The following is a 27,900-nucleotide window of genomic DNA, read 5'->3' as shown; positions in this document are numbered from 1 at the left end:
ATTGAATTTTAATTTTGCACCAAACGTTGCAAAAATTTAATGGCAAATGTAAATTTAAAAACAGAAATGCATTGCCATTTTACTTATTGCATTGTCATTTTGCATATTACATTTCAAATGGAATATTGCTACCCATATGCTTTCATAGTCTTGTAGCAGGTATTGAGTTTGCTTCATTGCTTCATGTAGTTTGTTATGGTGCAGTACCGAAAGACTCCAGCAGGTTTCATAGACTTGGCCAATTCATTTTTCAGAAGATTGTGTGCACAGACATCTGTTGTGGGCGTTCTTGGCAGTTTTTCAGAGGCTTTTATATTGTTCATATCGATATCGGAATTATATCGTATCGACCGAAATTAAGAAATATATCGTGATTATAAAATTTGGCCATATCGTCCAGCTCTACCGGGACCACAAGCAACTCTGTCTTTGCAAGGTTTAGTTGAATTTGGTGGTCCTTCATCCAGGCAGAAATGTCTGTCAGGCAGGCTGAGATGCGAGCAGCAACTGTCGGATCATCAGGCTGGAATGGGAGGTAGAGTTGTGTGTCATCAGAATCACAGATCCAAGTGATATCATGTGGATGGAGAAGAGAAATGGTCCAAGCACTGAGCCCTGAGGCACCCCAGTAGCTAGATGTTGGATCTTGGATACCTCACCCCTCCATGACACCCTGAAGGACCTACCTGAGAGGTAAGAGTTGAACCATTGTAGTTTGGTTCCCAACATGCCCTTCGTCTTTAAAATTGACAGGAGGATCTATTGGTTAACTGTGTCAAAGGCAGGAGACAGATCCAGCAGGATGAGAACTAAGGATTTGGAAGCTGCTCTTGCCAGTCTCAGAGCTTCGTTTTTGACCAGGAAGTTGTTCTGTGTAAGAAAGGAAGAGATCTGGTTGAAAACAACTCAAGTGTTTTCGCGACGAATGGAAGAAGGGATATCGGTTTGTCATTTTCCAGATGTGCTGGATTTAAAGTGGGTTTCTTAAGCAGTGGTGTTACCCGACCCTGCTTAAATGCTGTGGGAAAAGTACCAGTCTGAAGAGAGGTGTTTATGATGTGCATGAGTGCGTGTATAACTGAGGAATAAGTGGCTTGAAGTAGATTAGTGGGAATAGGATCAAGCAGACAGGTAGTAGGGCGATTGGAAAGGAGGAGTTTGGAGACTTCTGCCTCTGAAAGCAGAGAGAAGAAATGTAGAATGTGTGTGTTAGTTGGTAAGATATGTGTGTCAGTTTGTGGTTTGGTAAATTGGCTGCGGATGGTGGTGGTTTTATTTATGAAGAATGTGGCAAAATCGTCAGCTGTTAGGGTTGATGGAGGAGGATGAGGAGGGTTGAGAAGAGAGGAGAAGGTTTTGAAAAGCATGCCAGAGTCAGAAGGATTGTTCAGTTTGTTGTGATTGTAAGTCATTTTAGCAGTAGAGATATTAGCAGAGAAGGAGGGATTGATAAAGACCAAGGTCAGTAGGATCTTTCGATTTGCACCACTTCCTCTCTGCACCCCTGAGTTTAGAACAATGTTAGCAGAGAACATCAGATAACCAGGGGCAGAGGGGGTGGCGTGGGCTGGTAATAGTAGGGATTTGAAAACACATAGTGAAAGAGAGGTCACAAATAGAAAGATGAGAAGAAAAGTTGTGTAGAAGAGAGAGTAAACAACAAGAAAATAATACTCAAGTGCCTTGTCAGTGTCCTTGCTCGGTTGAGTCGCTGGTCTTTACACTCTTCGGTCTTCACACAATGAGGGCTTCACACGAGGGCTGCCGCAATATACTACTTGCTTTTATACTCACCTGAAATGTCATTATTGAATACAGCTTGACACGCCTCACTAGCATTTACTAACTATTTACCTCGTGACTAAACGCGAACAAATGAGACTTCACCAATGAGATTTCAGCTTGTGAGCACAGTAAACAAACACTGACAATAGTGACAATATAGGCAAAAAGTGGCAATAACAGGAGAAGACATTACTCTCCGTGTTTGTTGACTGATTCTACTCACCACATTTGTTTGATAGACTCGTAAATGGCACGAGCGCATGCAAGAAAAAAAAGACGGTAAGCACAGATGGCAGGTTAACAGGTTAGCGAGATACTAGCCGATAACGATTTATTTAAAAGCTAGCGTAGTCAGATTAATGTGATAGGCAATATTAGACAATATCTAATATATGTTGATGATTAAGTTAAATTTAGCAAATAAAAACAACAAGGAATGATAGTAAATAGAGATTATAAATAGAAAACAGAAAGCTATACGGAGCTTACAGACACAAACCACCAGCAAGGCAGTCAATAATTGTATCCCTTAAAACTCATCTTTGATCACCAAAATGACATATTTAAAAGTTTTTTCCTTAAAGGCCATGGTGCAGGTTTTTTTTTTTTTGGCAATTTTCTAGTTGGTAATAAACATTTAAACAGTTATCCATTGTATTTGATGTTGTAGGGTACTCCCTGTAAAAAGATTGGTAAAGTAAACATAAACCATGAACATACTCGTGCGTGCTGGCTTGAAGGGGGCCATGATCCTGCCTGTAGTGTGAATATGCTATTTGTAGCACAAAGGGATTCAGGCAGCATGCCTCAAATCCAGGATGCTGCGTTAGGCACGTTACATCTGCTGGCCGCGGGGTGAGATCCTCGACCAGGGACCAAAAATGCGCTCACCTCCCTATAACACAAGCTCTCCACCACAGTTTCTATGGGACGACACCGCCCACACAGACACCTGCCAAACACAGCGACACAGACGCTTTCTACTCACTCCCACTCCCGGTAAAGGCTGATTTATACTTCTGCGTCGGACATACGCCGGAGCCTCTACGCCGTAGACTACGCATTGGTCTTAATTTATACTTCTGCGTCGTTGTCCGTTTTGACGCACGCAGAGGGAGCATGTGAAACCCGAGGGAGCGGTTTGAGCAGACCAATCACAGCGCTTGCGTGCGCGTAGAATTGAGGCGTTGTTACATTTTTGGAGAGGTGCACGTCAGGGTACGCCGAAGGGTACGCGCGCTACGCACAGCCTACGGCGTAAGTTCGACGCAGAAGTATAAATTGGGCTTAAGCCTGACTGTGTCAATGACAATCAATCGCGAGGAAAACGAGTTGGCACTATCAACAATAATCACACTGAAAACATGACCAGCCAACTCTGCGTCGGCTACGGTGAAACAACATTTTCACCGGAGAAAGAGCTAAAAGTAAAAGGTAAAGAGGTAAAAGTTTAGAAATAAACACTCACAGGTGGGACTGTCAAGCTTGCATTATATGCCTCTATTTATAGATCTTCTGACTAAGTTTAGGGTAACGGTACTTTTCTGAGCCAACGACATAATCACTGTCACTGGATAAAAAGAAAACATTGACTTTCACTCGATGCTATTCACTGACAGTAAAAAAAAAATGTTATTGTATGCACTGCTGTTCATTGACTACTAGCTCCAGCGGTCATTGCTGCGTTTCTAAATGGTAGCAACTCACCAGGACACAAACTGCGTTTTTGAGACTGTCTTTGGTTCATTGCCGTTTTAAGGAGAAAATACTCAGCAATGGTGTTGACTAATGTATTTGCTCATGGTTTGTCTTAAAGCATATTAAAAACACCACATAGAGATAAACAACATTAAACGCTTTATTTTCACCACCTTTAATAACTACATTAGTTAACCTGAATTAACAATGAACAATATTTCCACAGCATTTATTATTCTTAGTTCATGTTCATCTCTACATTTACTAAAACATTTAAGATGAAAAGTTGTCTGCTAATAATAGTTAATTCACTTTAAACTAACATGAACATGAATATTTTTATTTACTAACATCAACAAAGTATAATAAATGCTGTGATAACAAATTGCTCATTGTTAGTTGTTATTATGTTATTTAATTGTTAGTATGTTAGTTAATGAGTTAATTGTTAGTATGTTAGTTAATTAACCAATGTTAACACATGAGACCTTATTGTAAAGTGTTACCCTTTTATCTAATGTATCTACTATTAAACACATTTCTTACATGCAGACCTTGTTTAAACCTATTAAAATAGTTTCATGCATGGCAAAAATGTGTATTATATATCACAAAAAATAACTTAAGTCATTTTGTACCTGAACTTGAACTATCCCACCATTTAGCTTTAAAATTAATTACCACCCTGGATCACTTCCAGAGAGTACATTTTATGTACCATACAAATCATTAACATGTCATAGTACATTTACAACCATAAAGAATGAGAGCTTAACTATATTAACCCTGTGTAAGGAAAGTTGAACATTTCTTTTGTCTGTCTGTATTCCAGGTCAGGGATGTTTGTTGTGGGGCCAGAGTCTGCTGGTGCTCATCCCGGACCGGCCTGCTATAGGAAGGGTAAGAGGCGAGCGAATGTTAGGTTCTTATCAGACTCATAGAAAAATAAAATGCATAGATGCCTCATTGGCCGCTTTGGACCGTTGCTGCGTTACGCTAACGAGTCCGCCATATTGGTCCGGGCAAGACTGCTCTATAAACAAATACAAGTAAACGGAGAGCTGCAGCTTTCCTGGACAAAAAGCGCCAAAAAAAAGTTTGCATTTTCTCAACCGATTTCAACGGTTTATGATCTGCATGGAGTACGAAAAAGTTTCTGTCTCCAATTACTCTGAATTTCGCTAGTTAGAAATTTAAAATTATTCGTTTTCATAAGGAATTGTGAAAACTCATGCTTGTCAAGCATAGATTTGGTTTATTTTCCTTGGTTAATAATTGTGGAGACATCCCTAATTATATTATATATATATATATATATATATATATATATATATATATATATATATATATACATTATTACTTAATGTACATGAAATGCTCACTTCGTTTTTTAATTGTGGAATGGCTTTTCCACACACTGTAATTTTCCCTTTTTCCCTTGTGCCTTTAGCTTTTTCACTTGAATCACTTCATAGTATGTCACAGGACAATCTCAAATAAACGTGAAGATAATTTGACGCTCAATACCTTATTTATCTAAAGCAATAATATATTTTATATTGGTTGCCTCCTAACCTTGGTTGCACTTTTAACACACAAATGTTTTTTTTATTATTATTCATAACACAACAATAAATATCTTTTATAGAGAGTTTATATTATAGTAAAAAAGACAACATTGTCTTTTAATTTTAAATGGACAGCTTTATATTTAATTGTGTGTGGCAACTTGAAAAATGTCTGGGAGCAATTAAAGACACAAGATGATTGTAGGCAATATTATTGTTATTAATAATAACAATTGCTTGAAAATACTATTGAGTTTGACTGTAATATAGTAGTAATATAATAATTATGAATAAAATTGCAAAATATCAGAAATTGTAAAATAATATAGTCAATATAAAATAGCAAATACAATTTTGAGTAGTGAATAGTACAATCATATAATAGTATAAGTCATAATAATATAGTAATATAATAGTCAGAAGACATTCAGTCTCTTGGAAATGCAGAGAACAGTCCACTGACATTCTTAAGCCTTCCTTGAGGTTTGTGTTGTCCACCATCTAAAATGGGAAAATAATATAAATGAGCCACGATTAGAGAACAAGCAATCAAAACACCTCCTCTTTGGAGAGATGAGTCACTTTAGCTCTATCTGTGATGACAGGATTAACTTCATCTGTAATTCTGACAGCCTGACATCATAAGAATCATGTAAAGTTTATATTATTTCTTATTTAGTCACAGTTTTTATAGCTAATTAGCATTATCGCAAGCTATTAATAGTCTGACTCAACATAGTGTTATAATGACCAAATAAAACCAAAAACAGCTATTCAGACTTACATGTGAAAGGTAATTCCCCGAGAAATGGTTTGGATTGAAAAAAGGTTTGTTAAACCTCAAAATGGGAATCAGGAATCTCAGGAATCTTTTCTACAGTCCAATTATGAGTTACGACAAGTTGCCTGAGCCAATATGGCGGCGCCATTGACTTACGATCCAGCGGCCAATGAGGTGTATATGTATGTTATATGTCTATGATCAGACTCACCATCTTTCTGTCTTCTTCTTGCTTGTACATTTACCACTTTAGTTCTACATTGCCTAATACTTGCTCTTGCCATATGTCCTTCAAATGTCTGCGTCTCCCGTCTATTGCTGTGTCCCAGTTCACATACTTCAGTACATATAACACAAAATATTGTGTAAGTTGTTAGAAAGTATTCCAGTACTGGGACATAAAAGGGTTAGTTGACCTAAAAATGAAAAAAATTTCATCAATTACTCACCTTTGTGTTGTTCCAAACCTGTTTGACTTTTATTCATCGTAGAAACACAAATGAAGATATTTTAATTGAAATCGTAGAGATTTCTGTCCCTCCATTGACAGCCCACACAACTACCACTTTGTCGCTTGAAAAAGTTCATAAAGAGATCGTAAAATTATTTTATATGATTTAAGCCGTTTAGTCCAAATTTTCTGAAGAGACTTGATCGCTTTATGATTAACAGATAGAATTTAGTCTTTTCACATATAAACATAGATCAGCGATCATAAACAGAAGCTCAACACACGAGAATGAGCCTCATTGGTTCTTGCAAATTTTTGGGAGATTGTTACGTCACTCCACACGTTTACAAATGGTATTGTTTTCATTGACATCAAATGTGAAATTTATACATATGTCTTTTTTTCTCTTTCTCACAGATGTTGACATTTCTAAATGTTTTATATGACATGAAGTGATTGTATGCTATTAACCCAACGGGTAGATCTATGTGTTACCATTCAAAAGTAGGCATCTAACCTCCCTGGCTACCTCACTCATTCACTTCCCCAAATCAACCCTCACTAAACTTGTCATCTCAAAATTATTCGTCGACGAAAAGGTCAATAGATTTCCATTATAGTTTTTGTCATTTATTTAGTAATCGTCTCGTTTTAGTCAGTGAAATGAAGAAAACTATGATAAAAGTAAATGTCAATGAAATTATAACAGTTTATAGGCACTGTTCTTTGTAAAACACCTTTAAAAAAATGTAACTGTAAAAACACAAATGCTACCTGCAACACAACATCTAATAAATATAAAGTTATTCTGTCATTAGCTGATGTCACATGTGAAACCCTACCTGCTGATAGATGAAGAAAAACTAAATGGCACTGAATGCAGGTGATCTGAATGCAAGCCTTACTTGCCACAAATGTTTTAGGTTCTTTTAGGTTCATACTTTTAAAATTTGCCGCGACAGCTTCTACTTTACATACTCTGCCATGTTTTGTTTAACTGAAAAAGTGTATCATAAAGATGGGACTCAAAGCTACACTCACTCTATGGCACATGCTTATTCTGTTTCTCTTTTGGTTTAGGTGGTCCACTGACTGTCACTGATGCAAATCTAGCCCTTGGCCGCCTGCTGCCTCCCTTCTTCCCAAAAATCTTTGGCCCTGGAGAAAATGAGCCTCTCTCAACTGAGGAAACCATGAAGCATTTCCGCAAACTCACACAAGAGATTAACCTCTTCCTTTCAACTAACCAATCATCTAGTAGTGCTTCTGGAAGACACCACTCAGAAATGAGTGTAGAGGATGTTGCTATGGGATTCATCAGTGTGGCCAATGAGGCCATGTGCCGGCCAATCAGAGCGCTCACACAGGTACAGCACACTATTCTGTTATATTCTGTTTTTATAATTTAGATAACCGAGTAGGCTGGTTGTTGTGACAAAATTAGAAATAAGTTACCACCACCAATAAAAACATTCAACCTTCTTGAGACTGAAAAACCAGAGTCTGCACAAAATAGGCCTAAACTTGTTTAGGTAGCCACTTGTTGATTTGATAACAAGATTACACTGAGATCAAGGACAAAGCGAACACCGGCAGCTCTCATGCACTGCATTAATAGTTCCTGTTTCTGTGAACAGAATTTGTGCACTGCACATATAACCGATCCGCTGATATTTACATACAAGAAACAGAATTTCATTTCAGAATCATAACCTGTCAAATCGGCTATTGAGTTGACAGATTTCACATTTGGCTGGGTGATGTGTGTTATGACCATGTACAGACTAAAGTTTCAGAAGTGACAAAGGCATTTAAATGTACGGAACACGACTCACTCCCGAAACTGCGAGTTCTTGCGTCTCGGGTGTTTGGTCTCCGCTATTCTGGCTAAAGAAACAGTATACCGTCAAAAGACTCGTTATGCTTAGCAATTTTATTTAAGCACAGTCAGTGGAGGTGCATATGGCTTATGCTTGGAAAGGCTGCTCACACTTGCAGTTTTGCCATGTCCACTTACTATAATTGTTTTTGGGCTTGTTGTTTTGCTCATAAAGCTAATGAGTTTATGAAGTTATTATTGCGGGCTTGTTCTTGTTTGCTGTTTTTCTTGCAAGATCTGGCAATCCGAATGAGTCAAGGCTTTATACCACTTTCACTGTTATTTGAGTGTAGAAGAGAGAAACATCTCTGATGCACGTTAAAATACATCATTAGCAACGAGTTGTTCAGTTTGGTTCCGTACACACTGCGTAGAATTTTTGTATAGCATTTTTCAGGAGTTAATTCGGTTGTCACTCCCATAAAATGACTGGTTTGTGTGTGTACAGAACAGGATTAAGCAGTTAAAAGTGAATTGAGAACCGAATTCAGCTGCAGTGTGTACGTGGCCTTAATTTCATACTTTGTTCAATGCATTTGCTGACACTTCATGGCATCAGTTCCCTAAGAATCGAACCAATAACCATTGTGCTACTTTTTGAGCTACAGCAACACCTCTGCACATCTAAATTCTAAATCTAAGTTGTATGCAACCTTTTAAACAAGGAATGTACCTCTGTAAAGTAGTTTAACATAACATCAGATCAGATTTGACCTTGTACTTGTTCCTTGTGTTATCCTTATGAAAGGAATTGTTCGTCTTTGTTATCTTTAATCAGAATGTAATAACTATTTCATTGATAATAACCAGATGGGCAACAGCTGTTTAGGTTTCCTTTTCTGTTTTTATTTTATTTTTATTTTACAATTTTGGAATGTAAAGCCCACCCTTCCAACCAACTGCTGCTTTACAGGACGGGTATCTAAATTTGTGTTTTGAATATCAGCTCTCTCTCAACAGGCTAAAGGGCATGATACATCTGAGCATGTGCTGGCATGTTTTGGAGGAGCTGGTGGTCAACACGCTTGTGCCATCGCAAGAGCCTTAGGCATGAAGACTGTCTTCATACACAAGTATGTCTATATGTTTATATGTGTGCAGTATCTGTGTGTTTTAGTGTGTTCAGCATTCGTCGCATGCTTGAATGGGATGAAAATGAACTCTCACCAAGCGCTAAATGTGGGTCAACCGCCAGTTGGCCAGTGAAATTTTTATGAATCGTAATGCAATGTTGTGAATGTTGTGCAATGTTGTGACAAACATAAACGTGAACAATGCTCAGGACAGTTGATGGGGCAGTGCTGCATCGTCACGAAAGTTTGAGCCTTGCCAATTTAAATATTCAAGCACAAGAAGATGAAATTATGTAAAATTATAATTATGTACGTATTATATGTATGTAGCAATGTTTAAGATTCAGGGAAGAAGAAGGCGGGAACCGGCGAACTTTCACACACTTTTAATAATAAAATTAAACAAATGCAAAAACAAAAGTATACGCCAGCAGCCCCTCACGGACTGCTGGCCACACAAAATAGAAATAAAACACAACATAAAATCAGGCCTGTTCCTCTCTCAATCTTCACCGTCGTCGCTCCTCCTTTTATGCTTCCGCTGCTCCGTGAGAGATGCGAGACCGGTGCGTCTCACAGGTAACGTTCATTCTTACTCACGCCACCGGCCTCGCGCCGTTCTCTCACGTCCCTCGGCCTCGTCCAGCTCGCCACAATGTATTACAAAATTATGTTAAAAAAAGACAGTCTTTTTCGAGTATCCTAGTAAACATATTCAGTAATGGCTTAAGTGAACGTAAACAGTCGAGAAAGACAACACGTATATACAATACATTATCAGTAAATTGGATCCCTGCATTATGTCTTAAAGTGACAGCAGCCTAATTTTCCCGCTGATGTCTGTTTAACCTTAAAAGCCCTGTTTATTTATTTATTTTTTAATCTTTGTTCTACTGTATTTATGTGTGCTATTTCTTGTAATTTTTATGTTTGTTCTTGTTTACTTAACAATGTTTTAAATTTATATTAATTAGGCTAGTAGTTTTAGCTGTGGTATCGAAATTGGAATAGAGATTTGTGAGTTCTTACTGGAATGATGTCATTACTGCCCGTTTTTGCAAAAACAGTTCCATGGCCATTGTCATGTGTGGCAAAAAGTTAGTTTTAGGCCCTGATTGGCTGTATTTCATATTTATATTCATACTGTATTTAAAAATAAAGTGCTTTATGAGAAGTGACAACCATGCCTGCTGGGGAGTCTTTATGAGCCATTTAGAAAAAGAACACTGACATGAAGTGCTTAAGTTTTTTTAAATGAACTGGTGATAGTACAATACTTTCTTTTTTTACTGTTAGATACAGCGGAGTGCTGTCAGCATATGGTTTGGCTTTGGCTGATGTGGTGGAGGAGGTTCAGGAACCGTGTTCTCTACAGTATGAAGCGGGCTCATACTCCAAGCTGGACCGCAGGATAGAGGAACTCTCTCAACGCTGTGACCAAATACTGAGCAAACAAGGCTTTAGCAGGTCACTCTCAAGAATAAAGTCACACTGAAAAGCTTCTCTTTTTGCTCATCTGGTGTATCATTATCTTTTAACAAACACAAAAAATGCAACAAAGTATTATTGTAATAATAAGTTAATAATTACATGATTGTGTCTGTGCAGTTCTCAGATCAGTATAGAAGTGTTCCTGCACCTGCGCTATGAGGGGACAGATTGCGCGCTCATGATCACGGCTGCAGGTCACCCCAGTAACGCCCACTCCTGTCGCTCGGGAGACTTTCGCACGGCCTTCACTAAACGGTACTGCTATTTATATTGTGAATGGTCAAAAATTACTTGATGCATCCTCTTCTGTTTCTCTCTCTTTCTTATTCTACAACAGATATCTGAAAGAGTTTGGCTTCACCATCACAGATCGGCCAATCGTGGTGGATGATATTCGTGTGCGTGGTTCTGGGAAGTCTGGAATTAGGTCAAAAGTTCAGCCAAAAGCAGAGCAGAAATCTCTCCGACCTTTTAAGGTATTAAAAAACAAATGCAAACCTAACCATATATTTTAAAAGGATAAAAAAGAAAATACTGAAACTGCTACTCGGATAGCTGTAGATGTTAGGAAGTCAAGTCCCTTTTCACATTTCTGTGGTTCTCAGAAGCTTACCAAACTATGATCACCTTCGTTTCTATGGTGAATTGAAATTACAACAAATATAACTTTTATGTTCTCATTTGCTCCAATATGCAAAAGGAAAAAACTGTGTTTCTATTACTTTACAAAAAGCGGAAAAAATAAAATTGGTTGCACACCGGATGAGAAAGGCCTCACCGTTGCTAGGAAAACTCTCAGGTATTGCATCATGTTCAGTTCAAGGCAGCAGTCCAAAGCAATGCTTCTAATCCCCAAACAGACAAAAGTTCACTTAAAGAGTGAACAAAATTAAATCAAAGTTTGGTGTTTGGTGTTTTAAAACAGCGCAAACAAAAAAAATAGAAAGAATGATCTTTATAATTATAGTTCTCTATATGAAGTATATAGACTTTAGCCACACAACACACAATCTTTCAGCCCAGGATTAAGTCACCTGCTGCGCTTCTCGTCTGGTGTGCGAACACTCAAAGTTTGGGACATATTTGTGCTGATTTTAAGTTGCCATTCCAGATTCCACCTTTGCTCTCTTTGGTCATTACACCAACTTCTTGAGGTATTGAAGATGTTCACATGCATGCAAACCACTTTTTGATTTAAATTGTTGGAAAAATATTTGGCTACAAAACCAATTTTAAGCGTTTTAATAGGAGACTTTAAAAAAAGGTATTTAAGATCATATAAGAAACATTCTTAGTAGTGCATCTTGCCTTACCATAGATTACAACTTGCCAAGATGCTTTTTTTATTGTGGCTGTTATCAATAAAATTATTAATAAAAAGGAATTATAGAGGAATGTTATTGATTAACTTTTTAACATTTTTCGGACCCAGATGACCCAGTGTTACTTTGAGGACCGTTATCTGGACACCAGTGTGTATCTGTGGGAGCATCTTTCCTGTGAAAACAGCATCCAGGGACCAGCCATCATTATTGATAAGAACAGGTGTGTGCGATTTCCTGAAAGTATCTAAATATTATATTATATGTAGTCATTATGCTTGCCACTTTAAACTTTTGCTCATTTTAGGGGTTTGATCAAACCTGTTAAAGTTCAGTATGTGTGTTATCCTGCAGCATTTGCTCCAGATATGATGGATAATGAATGATTCTTGTTGAGGAGATTTGGGGAGCTGCACCGGCAGTACTTGACAGAACACCAGACTATTATCTGACAGCAGCACTAATTTCATTTTGTATCCGGCCCAACCCCGCGTAACAAAGCCCCCGATCGATCTGAACCGCAGATGCCGATCTCACCCGATGTTGGAGTTCTGTTAAAAATGGCAGAGAATGCCTCAGACTTTTCTCTTTTCCGGTCACCTGAGGTTTGCAAGAAAAGAACAAAAGCACAATGTGTACATAAAATGGGCTGAATTATGATGTGCATTTGCTGTACAAAGCGTATTTGCGTGCAGTTTCAGTGAGAAGATTGAACAAACATACTCCTTTGCCTCTTCTTTCTGGTTTTAGTTTAAGTAAGGTATATTATATAAAGCAGCAAGTTATCAGTTTTATTTTAGGATTATTTATATAATATTACAGTTTTCGTTCATATTTTGATTTAGCATTCATTTTTATATTTACAGTTTTCATTTTGATTTTACTTCAATTTTTTCGTAGTTTAATGTTGTAGTTTTATTAAATATTGCTTTTGTTTATTTATTTATTTCTGTTTTAGTTTTAGTTTAGATTTAGCTTTTATTTATTTCTAGTTAGTAATTTTAGTGCTTCAACTTAAACTTTTTATTTCATTCTTTTTGTTTAGTTTGTTTTTTGTTTATTTCAGCTTTATTTTAATTAACAAAAATGTTTTCACTGGATTATTATCGCCAAAAATAAATTTTTGTAAGTGTAAACTTACAGTATATTACTGGCACACTAAAGCAAAATATATAAATAACTTGTGTCTTAAAACGATTAATTGATTAATTTATTTATTTTTGGTGAACAATCTAGCATGCCAAAAACTTCTGCACAGTAGCGAGTTCTACACCTTCTTTGGGAATAATTGGGCTGCACTTTATTTTAAGGTGATATTGTTACAGTGTACAGTAATTACACAAATAAAAACTGCGTAATATTAATTAACTACATGTACTTACTATAGGGTTAAGGTTAGGGCTAGGATTTGGTTTAGGTTAGTTACTTGTAATTATGCAAAATAAACAGTTAAATGTAACATGCACTTCCTATAGTAATAACAATGTCACCTTAAAGCTGCAGTCCGTACATTTTTTTTGTGTTCAAAATTTGCAAAAACTATATAATGAGCGACTACATCATGAATCCATTTTCCTAACCACGTTTTTGTCTTATCCTGAATCACTACGGTACACCTATAATAAATGTTATTATCTCTGATGGGGATGAATCTGTTTACCGGTGTTGTGCCGAATTTTGACTCCCTGCCAAATTATTACCCCCCTCGTTGAAATCAGTATCTGATTGCCTAATCCTAACCCCACCCCTAATCCTAACCCCTCTCCCACAACTAATCTTAAACCTACAATAATTTGGCGGGGGTCAGAATTCGGCACCACAGCGGCGTGAAGTGGAACAACTGGTGAGGTGGTGCGAGGGCAATAACCTAATCCTCAATACATCAAGACCAAAGAGATTATATACCCCTTTTCCACCTACAAGAACCAGGTGCTGGTTCAGAGTCAGAGCTAGTGCCGGTTCGGAGTTGGTTCGACTGATGAGCTTTCAAAGAACCGGTTTGCCTTTCCCCAGGCTAGAGAGCCATTACAGAGCCAGATCTTACGTCATCTCATGTTGCCCAGCAACGCTAGCACGGCAACGCCAAACACAAACACACCAGGCTTGTTCAAGATGGTTCGGCTTCTCTCAGACCGATCGGCGCAAGACATCGAAGCACTGCGAGAGCGATCCAAAAGCAGAAGGAGTCGTATGCTCTCCAAACACTCCCGCAGCTCCGATCAGTCCATGCCGCTCCGATGCATCTCGAACAAGCCTTCCATCAACAATGGCGGTCGTTGCGTTACTTTTTATGCTCATGGCTTTGCAAACCTACATCGGTGTCCAAACACGGCGAATCCAGCACGTTCGTGCAGCTCGCCGTACCTTGCATTAACGGAGATTACATACGAGCTGCTATTAGCACGATTAGCTGCTATTTAAAAAATGGCGGTCACAAGTTTCTGTTCGTCACGATTTTCTTGTTGGTCACGGTAACCCCGCCCCCAGCCGCTGACGTAAGCGGTTCTTACTTCTAGACCAGCAATATTTTGGTGCTATTTACAAACCACTTTTACTGGTTCGGAGCTGGTGCTTTGGTGGTCGAAAAACAAACAACCGATTTGAAACTAGGCTCTGGCTCCGAACCAGCACCAGCTCTGCCTTGGTGGAAAAGGGGTAATAGTGGACTTTAGAAAGAAGGCAGTCCAGCACCTTCCCCTCTCCACCAATGGTCAGGTTGTTGAGAGGGTCTCCTCCTTCTGCTTCTTGGGCTACACCATACACCAGTCCCTCTCATGGGTCCTGAACATCAGTCTTAATGTAAGCAAAGCCCATCAGAGACTATATTTCCTCCGTCAGTTGAGGAAATGTAGGTTTAGTCAGAAAGGAACGACTCATTTCTACCGAGCCGTCACAGAAAGCGTGCTGACCTTGTCTATCCTGTCCTGGTATGGTAACGCGACCAGTCAGGATAAGCAACAGCTAGAGAAAGTAGCGTGCAAAGCCTCCCAAGATAATTGGCTGCAGTCTGCCTACCGGACCTCATACTACGACACCAGAGTTATCAGGAAGGCGAGAAACATCACCACCGACCCCAGTCACCCAGCACATCACCTGTTCACTCTTCTGCCATCAGGAAAGACTCTTCAGAGCATCACTCTTCAGAGATAGCAACTATATCCAAGCCATACGATACTTAAGCATGGCTTAACGTTTGAATGTTTAATTTAAGTTTTCATGAACTTGTGGGACTGTGGGAGGAACTTACCGGCACTATGGACTGCACCCCTTCCCACTGCACTAGGTTCAATCTTAATTGCCATATGCATTATGAGTATTTGCCTTGTGCCTCTTGCACCCAGCACTTTATGGACTGGTTCATAACCCGTTGACACACTTAATGTGCAATATGTGTTGTTCATCTCTGTGCATTTGATGTCATTGGGTGGTATATGTATGGAATGTGTTGTTCTGTCAGTGTATTGTTGTTAATTAAGTGGTATATGTGAGCATTTTGAACTTGAACTTGATAATAAGTGTTTATATTGGGACTATTTCAGACTGGTTTGGGTCGTACCACTGCGGAGTAGCCCAGTGCCTGCGTGACTCGTCATAGACATAAACAGAGAGAAGTAGCTCCGGCTACAATGTTGCAGTTCTGTTTATTAACCGATAGAGCACCAAAAGTTATGGACTGCAGCTTTAAAATAAAGTGTTAGCAATAAATGTTATGATGGCTTTTGCCCCTCTTCAAGCTTCCAATAAAAAGATCTTAAAAGTAGAGGGTTTAACTCTTCTCTAAACGGCTGATGTCATTCCAAAGGGAAGCTGTTACTATCTGTTTCTGTCTCCAGCTCTTCCATCGTAATCGGTGAAGTAAAAATTCCATTCTGGGATTTGCCAATTGAGGGTTGATCTAAGGCATTTAGAAATATTCTCATTGTTTCTGTAACCCCATATTTTTAATAAAAAAATGATGATAATATTTCTTCTTTTGCCAGCACGATTCTCATGGAGCCGGCGTGTGTGGCTCATCTGACAGAGGATGGTGACGTGTGTATTGATGTCGGTATGGGAATGCAGTGTGTCGTAGGAACTGAACTCAACACCATCCAGTTGTCCATCTTCTCCCATCGCTTCATGAGCATCGCAGGTTTGATGGGATTGAAACATTTTTATAATGAATGAAGAGTGTGTAAATGTGAAATCTGGTCAGTGTATAGTGGGCTGTCTATGTTATTATCTGTAAGTGCACTGATGCTTTCTGGTTCATCAAACACAGAGCAGATGGGTCGTGTCCTGCAGAGAACCTCCATATCCACCAATATAAAGGAGCGTCTGGACTTTTCCTGTGCTGTGTTTGGTCCAGATGGAGGTTTGGTGTCTAATGCTCCTCACATCCCTGTTCATCTAGGGGCCATGCAGGAGACTGTACAGTTCCAGGTACACAAACACACAAATTACAACAGATTGTTGGAGCCAGTGTTGGGTTAAGTTACTTTTTTTTTAAAGTGATGTATTACAATATTTCGTTAGTCCCTAAAAAAGTGACTAATTACATTACTTTTTTACATTACTCTTTCTCTAACCTGGGCTGGGCTTGATTTTTTTTTTTTGGTTTTATAATAAACAAAATATATATATATTTTTGGCAAATGTAAAGGCCCTTTCACATCAAAAGAGAAATGAATAAACCTCAGGCTGAAGGAAATACAAATTCCCGTCTGCACAGTAGAGGGTGCTGCTCAAACAAACATTTCAGCTGTGCTTCTATTCTGGATTGCAGAAGAATAGGACGCAGGAGAATAAAGTTCAGCACTCTTCAGCAATAAAAAAGAAAATTATCTTTAGTAGTTTTTGCTTATTGGTATGGTTAAATTGGATCATCGAATGTCATCAGCAAAGACATTGGTTAATAAAGTGAAATGAAATGCATAAAGTATATTTATGTTGTTTAAAATGTAATTATCGCAGGTTTGCATATCACTGTTTTATTCATTTTGACGAATACTGAATCTGTTTTAGTGCAGGAGAGATGAATAAATGCATGCTCACATTTAGTCTAGAACTACCAATAACCATCATAATTACTCAGTGCTCACAATACATCTTACTCCCAACTTCCCTCAAGATGGGGACAGAAAAGGTCTCAGTCAATAAATAGGAAAACAATGTAACTTGCGTTACTTATTTGAAAAAGTAACAAGATATTTTATTGTAAATTTAAAAGTAATGTGTTACATTATTAGTTACATTACAGTAATCTGATTATTTAACTTGCCTTACTTTAGATGCGTTAACCCCAACACTGGTTGTCGCTCATTATTACGCCAACTTTTGCCCTGCTTTCTGCCTTCTCATTCATTGTGCATGAAAATGTCACAAAATATCTGAAGTAGGACGTTCCATTCACGGCTGCTAAGCAACAGCTCTTCTGGGACAATGAAGAAACTGTTTTATTGATGAAACCTTACGAAAGAATGTATCCACAGTTTAGACATGAGGAGGAAATTTCATACTGTTATTTTTAGGACACCAGATAATGCTTGTTTTGACGTCACTACCGAAGAAATATCAGATCATTTCAAAGTCTTTTATCAATGTGATTTCTTGCATTGTCTGTTTATTGTTTTGCTTGTAAACCTTTAAAACTAATCTGTATAATAAACAGGGTTACACTTTATTTGTTAACACTTTATTTTACATTGTCCTTGTTACATATGTTTTTATGTACTTACCATAGTAATAACTATAAATTATGCATAATTACATGCAGCTAACCCTCAACCTAATCTACCCTAACCCTATAGTAAGTACATGTTAAGTTCTATTACTCAGTACTTAAATATATAATTACACTGTAACAATGTCACCTTAAAATAAAGCGTAACCCTTTATTTGAATGTGTCAGTGTTACAGTGTATTTATGCATTTAAGTACTGTGTAATAATAATGAACTACATGTATTTACTATAGGGTTAGGACTGGGGTTTGGTTTATGATTAGTTGCATGTAATTATGCATCATTTATAGTTGTTACTACAGTGACTGCATGTAACGTGTAACAAAGATACTGTAAAATAGTGTTACCATAAACGGATGTTTGATAGTTATCGTCATATTAATGTGTATGCAACACGCTCAATGGCACACTCAAAGTCACACACACACTACCCTACACATACTGAGAACCTTTTTTTACAGTCTATGCTGAGAACACACACTGGAAATAACAATATCTCTCTCTCTCTCTCTCTCTCTCTCTCTCTCTTCCTTCTAAATGCTAAACCATGGTATAAGCGGGATAATTCACGATTTGAACTATTGAAACTGAATGCATACGTGAGGTGCAACAGCTTCTCCGCTTTGCATTACCAATAATTGTCAATTATTTTCAATTATTTTTACATACACAGCCTAACATATTGTGGCATGATGTAGATTGACTCAAGGAAACCCAGAGATGCCTGATAGCACACTTACATCTGCTTTTACTCTTAGCAGATGATCAGTTTTTGTGATGTTGTGAATTTGAATTTATCAGAATCTGCTCAAAAATTCTCAGATGTTTGTGCACTATAATCCCAATAATGCAGATGTGCATGCTTGGTGTTTTATTTTGGATAAATTAAAGCATTGTAATAACTGTAAGTTTGATTTATGTTAGATAAAGGCGTCAGGAGGCAGCCTGCAGGAGGGAGATGTGATTCTCAGTAACCATCCGTGTGCGGGCGGCAGTCATCTACCAGACCTCACCGTCATCACTCCTGTAGGTTGCTCATGATGAACTTTATGCAGTTTCATTTTAAATGATATGCTGAGGCTGTCACCAACATGTTTGATTCGTTTTCACACCAACAATGAAAATGAAGCCCTGTTTTTCATTACTGTAATGTCCTGGTTGCTTTACTTTTGACATCATTACTGCAATACAGTCATTCAAGGTAACAAACACAATTTCAAATGGTATATTTGGGATAAATAAATATGTTTCTAATATGTTTAAAGAAGTGTTTATGCTCACCGTGGCTGTATTTATTTGATTAAAAATACAGTAAAATCAGTAATTTTATGAATGATTTAAAATAAGTTTGAAATATTTGATATATTACAATTTAAAATAACTGTTTTAACGGTCAATAACTTTTTCTGTAATATTTTTTATATTTTATATCTATTTTTTTTATGTAATTTATTCCTGTAATGGCAAAGCTGTTATATTTTTTAAAGCTTATTTAATGTTTAAATTGATAGATTTCTATTATAGTGCAATGTTGAATGGCTATAATTAATGACTAAAATTTAGGAAAAAATCTATTTAATAGAGACATCAGTATCAGTACTGGTATAAGTGATACTGGCCTTTTATTCATGGTGCTTAGTAAAAAAAGCAAAAAGTATTTATGTTGTTTCTACATCATTTTGGAGATTCAATGTGAAAGTATTACAAAAAATATATTAAAAACTTTAATGATAGGTGCGATTGATTAAAGAAAAATGGGCAATTCATTTTGTTTAATCGCTTGACAGCACTAATATATATGTATATATAGATGTAGATGTGTGTGTTATTTGTTGTTTATATGCAGATATTCCCAATGAAAAAAAAATACATAATTTTCCTTAAATTAGACATTAATTTGCAGCATAACTTGATGAGATTGGCTCTGTCTTCTGCAGGTGTTTCGTGATGGCATGAGTGCGCCGGTGTTCTTTGTGGCCAGTAGAGGGCATCATGCTGATATAGGGGGCATCACTCCAGGCTCCATGCCCCCCCACTCCACCTCTCTACAGCAGGAGGGCGCTGTCTTCACTTCCTTTAAACTGGTCACGGGTGGAGTCTTTCAGGAGAAATGTTATGTAACAGATAGGACTGAATTATTATCACCATATTGTTATACATGGGTATTTCCATGGTCAGTTTATATAAGATTGGTGGTGTTTATTTTCATTTTTGTCATTATTCATACTTCATAGTCATCTTTATGTCTATCAGCTGTGACAGAAGCCCTCATGGCACCTGCTCAATACCCAGGATGTTCTGGGACACGCAATCTCCGTGACAACCTGTCGGACCTTCGAGCTCAGGTAGCAGCCAATCAGAGGGGCTGTCAGCTTGTGGGGGAGATAATCACCAGCTACGGCCTGGAGGTCGTCCAGGCGTACATGGGGTACATTCAGGTGTGGACATTGGTGTGATGATGTATTAAATATGGCTGCATTGGTTGGTGAAAATCTCAGCTTGATTGTTTATGTCAGGGATTGCCTTGTGTAAATCATAAAACGCCCTGTGTATATCTAGAGTAACGCAGAGCTTGCAGTTCGGGACATGCTGAAAGATTTCGCCCGTCGGCGGCGACAGGAAATGGGCTCCCTCGAGGTTGAAGCAGAAGATCAAATGGACGACGGGACACCAATCAGATTGAAGGTCCAGATCGATGAACAACAAGTGAGACATTTAATTTTCTAGATTAGTACTGAAACTTTTTTTGCTATTGCATTTTGATCTTTTCACCCTTCTAGGTTTCATACTGTTCTTAATATTAATATATTTGATTGCTTGAGCAGCATTTACATGTATAAATCTCTTTACATAATGTAACAAAATATCAAAACAAGTGGCATTTATTTTAAATACTTTGCAATCAAAACATTTCACAAATTGAAGTTTATTAGGTTTAAAATATGGAGCAATAGAACTTACATTCTTGAGGAAGAATACCAATTAAAATGGCTGCATTTACGAATGCATTTTACTTGTTAAATTACACATACAGCCTGACATATGTTTATTCTTCAAGCACAAGGATTTGTTGCATTTGTGGATTGATGTGTAGTTCTGTTACATGTAGGTCTGCAACTAACAAGAATTTTGATAAATGATAAATATTTTAATTATTTATTCGATTAATTGGTTAATCGGATGAACAAAGAAAGATGATTAATTAATAATAAAAAATAATTACATTTTTTAATAAATCTTATTTTAATCAGTAATTAAAAAAAAAATTGTCTACTTCCTGCCCAATGTTGTCCTCCAAACAATGTACCGTTTGAAAACAATGAAAGCAAATATACTGAATGTATTAATTTAAGCCATGTATGATTAAACATGTCCAAAAAAAATTAAACCATTTGAAAGTAGAAGTTACAATCAATTCATTTTTAAATTTATGAATTTTAATAAAGAAAAACTAAAGCACAGACTAAATGTTAACTGGTACAAAGTTGAAGGAATAATCATTCACTCATCTGAATATATTACATTTATACAATAGTCCTTTTTCTGTTACTGCTCTCATAAAAAAACAGTCTGAATTATTGCACTCCTATTGAATTGCACGCCATCAGATCGACCTTTATGTGCACTGGAGCTCATTCTCTGAAGTCTGTGAAGACTCACATACTGTCAGGACGAGCCTTTATGCAAAATGGAAATATTCAGTTTAAGGTTCTATCTAGAACCTTTTCTTCTGAGAGTTTAAAGTTGCAGTGTGTGATGTTTAGCGGCATCTAGTGGTAAGGTTACGAATTGCAACCAACAAAAGTTATGGTGGCCGACAGGAAAATATGGCATCGTCTGAGACAGCAGAGAGTAGCCAGTTCAGCAATGAGATTTCTTTACAAGGATAAATTAAGAAATGTTTTATTTACTTAAATATTCAGTAAAACTATATGTTATTGCGAATATTTTTGTTACTTGTGTCAGTGTTTTATTCGCTGAACTAAGCTTGCTTCCTTGCACGAAGAGAAACATAGTAACGAAACGCGTTTGTCCGTTTAGGGCTACTGTAGAAACATGTCGGCGCATTTCAATGTAAGGGGAGCCGTGGTGTATGTAGATAGAAACTGATCATTCTAGGTAATACAAATATAACGGTTCATTAAGTAAGGTCTTTATATACCACTGAAAACTTTGCTCTGTAGAGCGCTGTTTGTTCACTGTCGGCTACGGTAGAAACCTGACGACACAATAGAGTGCCGAAGTTATGACATCACTTGCACCATGCGGCGCATGGATTCCCTCGATCGAAAAGCTATGCATTTTCCCCATAGACTTTTGGAAAATCACAAAAAATAAGTTCTATGTTCAACAAAGAGTTGTGACACTTACACGTTTTGTCTATGAAGATAATCTTTACAAGTTAATCCAAAATGTATACATTTTGAAACCTATATAAAGTTTAAAAAACCACAAGCAGACACAATAAAGTTCAAAAAACCACAAGCAGGTTATAACTGGTGTGTTTTATGTCATAGATCAAAACGTGAAAATATTTAGAGGCTTTGTTAACCACAGACCTTATTTCAGGCGATTTAGCAAAAACCCATTCAAAAAACCCATAGACTTTAGGGCGAGGGAACCGGAAGTGCTAAAATGCTAACTCACTTCTGCGTTTTGGCCTACAAAGTGACGTCATAACTTCAGCACTCTGTATGTCGACCTCCATCGAAGGGGGTGTCCGCAGTTATGGAGATATTAATGTCTCATTCTAAGGTATTAAAAACATAATGGTTCATAATTAGTGTTGCTTTCGTCAACGAAAATTATGACTAAATATCGTCGTCAACGAACCTTTATCACGAGACGAAAACGAGACGAGACGCAACGTAAATGCTGGTCATGTGACGATGACTATAACTAAATGTATAGTGCAATATTGTTGACGAATAAAAACGAGACTAAATGTGGTTTACAAAATAAAACCTATGCTAAAATGTCTCTTCATTTTCGTTGACCAAAGCGAGACGAGCCGAATTGTTATTTAGCGTTATTTCGTCTCGTTTACTTGCGTTATTTTTATTATTATTATGCAGGATTTCTGTTTCCTGTGTCACTTCAGGGGCTGCATCAGATCGCACTGCGCAGATGCAGGAGACTTCACATCCTCAAGCCCCACTCGCGGCATTACTCCGAAGATGCAGCTGCTGAGTTACGCCTGTTTCACACATACTCCGTGTGTAGTGCTTATGCGGTGCGTGTTGCGGTGTGTATGCAGGAGCAGCACGCGCTATTGTGCTTTCACATGTGCTCCGTTTGCAGTGCGCAACTGATCTGTGGCTGTACACCAATCAAAATATTTATTCTCTATTTTTTATTTCAAATCAACATTTTTAGCCTACATCCATTATGTCGTGTTGCCGGACCGCATCCGCGTGCGGTGTGAGCGCTAACCTATTAACATGGGTGCGGAAAAAATATGCACCACATACGCACTGCAAAAGGAGTATGTGTGAAACAGGCATTAGCATAAACGACAACAAACAAAGTTAAGTCTGACACAGAGAAAGGGATTCGTCTTTGGGAGGAAAAGAAATGACATTTGGAAAAACTTTCATTTCATAGTGTCTGTAGGCTACTTCTAACATGTTTGGTTGGTAAAATAAATATGTTGTAAATTCAAATCATAGCGTCTTCTGTGCCTGGAATGGATGTATTCTTGAGTCTATAAGGTAACAATAATATAATAAGATAACTATAATAAGATAATATTGTTTGAAATGGGTTTGGCTAAAAGAAAATTTTGGTTTCGTCTATACTAGGTAGGCTACTTATAGCTACTATATTGACTGGGTTAAATAGAATTGCATTACTGAAAAGAGACTAAAATAAAATTTTCATTGACTAAAACTAGACTATGTCTTTCGTCGACTAAAACTAGACTAAAATGTCATCAGTTTTCGTCGACTAAAACTAGACTAGATTAAAAAGAGTATGAAGAGTTGATTGCATACATGACAACAGACAGTAAACCTAGGATGGGCTTTTCAAGGTGTGGAACAATTCTAGGAAGACTATTCCAAAGCGTGTAAGAACATGCTCGTCCTGATTTAATGGTTAAAGATGTAAAATTGTACAAACTGTTGCACTTGAGTGGTAAAATGACATAAAAACAATTTTTTTTCAAGGTGCAGTACAGTGATGTCCAATGCCTCTGTCCATCTTTGTGTCTGTCTGCAGGGCAGCGCAGTATTTGATTTCACCGGCACTGGGACAGAAGTGTGGGGCAACTGTAATGCTCCTCGTGCCATCACCCTCTCGGCCCTCATATACTGTCTGAGATGCATGGTGGGCCAGGACATCCCCCTCAACCAGGTGACACACTTTGGTGGATTGTGCTCAATAAAATGTTGTTGAAAGAAGTGTCTTATGCTCTCCAGAGCTACATTAGTAGAGTAAAACTGAGTTTTAGTAGAGTTATGTGAAATATTATTACAATTGAAAATAACCTTTTCTATTTAAATATATTTTAGGTAACACTTTATTTTACAGTATCCCTATTACACACCTTGCATGTACTTATATAGTAATGATAACAGTAAATTATGCATAATTACAAACAACTAACCCTTAACCTGGTTATGTAGTAACTATATTATAGTGTGTACGTTAGACTTCGTCATTGTCCGTCATTTTGACAGACAGGGTCGTAAGAAAATTGTCTTAATCCATTATTACCAGTCATTTTAATTTTCATATTTTAATGATAATAAGCCATTTAATAGGCTGTTTTAGTTTACATTTTCATATCCAAAATGTTGGTGCACTTTAATGCAAGAGATCACTGTAGCGCCTCAGTTCAAGTGAAGTGGAGCGTGAGTGAACACGAACCACAATCAGAAAATATGATGAAAGATACAGTCGACTTACCGAAATCCATACCAAGTGTTCAGGGTTGAGAATTACATTTCCAACTTACAATAGATCACCCTCGGTGTAATCTTCCAAAATGACTGACAACTTTCAGATTTTTCCTTTTACGTCTCTGCTATAAAAAAAAATCATCAATAACGGAAAATTCTCGGTTAATGCAGTCTTTTTTTACAACCAGTTACTCATAAAAGAATTTTCACATGTGTCACATGATCCTTCAGAAATCATTCTAATATGCTGATTTGCTGCTCAGGAAACATTTATTATTATTATCAATGTTGAAAACAGACTGATCGACGGCGGTGGTTTGTGTGTGTTATGTGTGTGCGCACATGCACATATTTGGTCTCATTAACCACTTGCACACATTAAACTCAATTAATTACTGTAAAATTTCTGGATAAATACATCATATCTGCAGCTGTTCACACAAGAAATAGAGAGATAGAGCATCCTGTCTTTTATTGTTAAAATTCACCCTAAAAATGTTAATTCTTCATTAGTTACTCACACTTATCTCATTCCAAACCCATAAGACTTTCATCTTCAGAACACAGATTATTTTTTACTCATCCATTATAAGTCTTATGTAATCAACATTTTCAAGTTTCAAAATATTCATGAAGACATTGTAAAAGTAATACAAATGAAACAAGTAGTTTAATCCAAGCCTTTTGAAGAGACACAATCGTTTTATATGATGAACAGATTTATCTTTTATTCAAATATAAACATTGATCAAAGCACATATATATAGCACATCAAATATGGTTAACGGAAGCTCAAGCATGCTTGATTGGTGTGCAAAAACAAACAATGACATTAGTTGCGATACCTCACTGCCATGGATCTGCTCCCCCTTTTGTTTACATTGATTTGTTGCACTAATATTTATACACATAGTTGCGTGGGTAGTTTACCTGTCACTTACAGCTACAATATGCAAGTTTTTTGTAATAAAATATCCAAAAATCACTTGCACAGTGTGATATATGTCCTACAGTTGTGTACTTACAATATCCCAAAAGTTTCAGAGAAATTTCAGAGAAATTCCAATTTTAAATAATGGCTCGTCCCTGGTCATTGTCACCTGTCAATGACGTAATATCCATGTTATCCCTGGTTTCCGCTCGTACTGCAATAGTAACCATGGCAATAGACGTGGACAACTGCGTTACGTCTAGCGGCACGCTCATGCTGTTGTTGTTTCGTCCAAACATTATGGACCATGGCAAGCAGACTTTGGGACAAAAGGAGAACTAAAATGAGGATCAATATTGGCGTGTCATTTTCGAGAGCTTCACGTCCGTGACTAATGCATGTACTTTATTAGACAGGTGAGCAAACGGATCAATGTTATATAGCTCAACATGATGAAACGTTAGAATATGATGCATGTTATTCTAATATTGATCTAGCTTACTGCTAGTCTCATATAGCCAACAAACTAACACATAGAATAACATTATAACTTTTAGCACACTCAAATGCAGTTTAGTGTGATAGTGTAACGTTAGACCAAGTGAAACAGCGCTGCGTTACCTCACAAGTTTCATTTGTAAAAATAATCTGACCTGTGTGAGTAGTAATCCAGCACTTGTGAGTAGTTCGGTAGAATTAAATGTCCTTATTCCTTTATATCCGCGGGACTTGTGTATGGTACTGATATCTGTCTCTTATTAGAAATCGCGACCTGCTTCATACCACAATCATGTTAAAAACATCAATGTATTCACTCATCCATAAACATTATTAGATCCAACAGCATAACGACAAGTTCCATAATTCTGCTTATGCGTCATCAACCTACGCCTTTGTTATTGTAAGAGGTTAGCGACGCCTAGCGGCTAAATAAATTACATATTGTAGCTTTAAATCCACTCACTCACTAATTTATATGCATTTAACCTAATATAATCAGACAATTTGGCATTTATGTTTTCAATGAGTTTACAATGACAGTGACAATGAGAATGACAAAAATTAAAATGACAATGACATTTAAAATGAGAATAACAATGACTTTTCTTCGCACATTCAGAATATGCGTGTTAGGTTACACTATTTTATGGTGTCTTTGTTACAGTGTTACACAAATAAGTACTGAGTAATATTAATTAACAACATGTACTTACTACAGGGTTTAGAGTTGTAATTATGCATCATTTACTGTTATTACTGTATAGTACAAAAAATTATGTTAAATTTACATTTAATTTAATATTCAACAATATTATTGATCTGCCTGCATTGACACTATTATATGAGAACTTAACTGAGCTGGACGATGACATCACGGTTTACTCCAGAGCGGCTATATATATATATATAAATTAACTAAATAACTTTTTTTAAACAAAAATGAAACATCACTGAACTTATTTAAGCTGGACTGTGATGCTATTTTCTTCTGGAAACAAACTTTGTTGCATTATTTTCCTGTTATCACTGTAAAGCTGCTTTGAAACAATCTGTATTGTAAAAAGCGCTATATAAATAAATGTAACTTGACTTGTAACATGTAACAAGAACATTATAAAATAAAGTGTTATTGGACTTTTTACAAATATGATTTTTAATTTAATAAATCTTTCTGAATATTATTATTTGCCATTTTGTGTCATGATTTCTTTGTTTCAGGGCTGTCTAACCCCTGTTAAAGTCCTCATCCCCCCCGGCTCGATCCTGCAGCCGTCTGAGAATGCTGCAGTAGTGGGCGGTAATGTGCTGACTTCACAGAGAGTGGTGGACGTCATCTTCAGAGCCTTCCAAGTGTGTGCGGCCTCACAGGTGTGTATTTTATCAAACAGAAGGATCTGTCTCTACAGCAACTTCTGAACTCGCAAAACAAAAAATCCAGACCTGGATTTCAGACCATACACTTTTGGCTGTCCAATTATTTGTATAGCGCTTTTCACAATACACATTGCCTTAAGATATTCTAAAAATTTAAATTATGATTTTCTATAAAGATACTTTTATTATATTCATGCCTTATATTCGCATTTAGCAGATTAGAGCTGGGCAATAATATAGTTTGTCTGATTGCTTGTATTGTTGCAAAATGTAGTTATACAGATATACCCCTAACCGCAGCCCTAAACATACCCTTCGCTGGTGTAAGCAGATCGTATGAAAATGAATGGAAATTATGCAAATACCTATTAACTCGCCAAACCATAAAGTAGTTACAAATTTGTTGATGTTTAGTTGGGGAC

At 37.1% G+C, this 27,900-nt stretch overlaps 1 protein-coding gene across 7 annotated transcripts in view; it reads left to right on the top strand.

The window, feature by feature from the left end:
• Positions 1 to 27,900, top strand: part of oplah (5-oxoprolinase, ATP-hydrolysing) — a 104,294-nt gene that overhangs the window by 72,309 nt on the left and 4,085 nt on the right. For all 7 annotated transcript variants that reach the window (XM_077205872.1, XM_077205867.1, XM_077205869.1 and 4 more), the window contains exons 10-24: positions 4,316 to 4,383; positions 7,364 to 7,650; positions 9,123 to 9,235; positions 10,532 to 10,702; positions 10,844 to 10,981; positions 11,064 to 11,202; positions 12,159 to 12,271; positions 16,029 to 16,180; positions 16,310 to 16,470; positions 18,695 to 18,796; positions 19,708 to 19,882; positions 20,024 to 20,208; positions 20,330 to 20,476; positions 23,990 to 24,124; positions 27,323 to 27,472. In XM_077205872.1, coding sequence (XP_077061987.1) covers positions 4,316 to 4,383; positions 7,364 to 7,650; positions 9,123 to 9,235; positions 10,532 to 10,702; positions 10,844 to 10,981; positions 11,064 to 11,202; positions 12,159 to 12,271; positions 16,029 to 16,180; positions 16,310 to 16,470; positions 18,695 to 18,796; positions 19,708 to 19,882; positions 20,024 to 20,208; positions 20,330 to 20,476; positions 23,990 to 24,124; positions 27,323 to 27,472 — 2,236 coding nt within the window. The remainder of the gene's footprint in view (positions 1 to 4,315; positions 4,384 to 7,363; positions 7,651 to 9,122; positions 9,236 to 10,531; positions 10,703 to 10,843; positions 10,982 to 11,063; positions 11,203 to 12,158; positions 12,272 to 16,028; positions 16,181 to 16,309; positions 16,471 to 18,694; positions 18,797 to 19,707; positions 19,883 to 20,023; positions 20,209 to 20,329; positions 20,477 to 23,989; positions 24,125 to 27,322; positions 27,473 to 27,900) is intronic.

This window comes from Siphateles boraxobius, unplaced genomic scaffold (assembly GCF_051911475.1).
Source record: "Siphateles boraxobius isolate OS27281-9 unplaced genomic scaffold, OSU_SipBor_1 55, whole genome shotgun sequence".
NCBI classification, from domain to species: Eukaryota; Metazoa; Chordata; class Actinopteri; order Cypriniformes; family Leuciscidae; genus Siphateles; species Siphateles boraxobius.
This window is presented reverse-complemented; position numbering and strand designations above follow the sequence as displayed.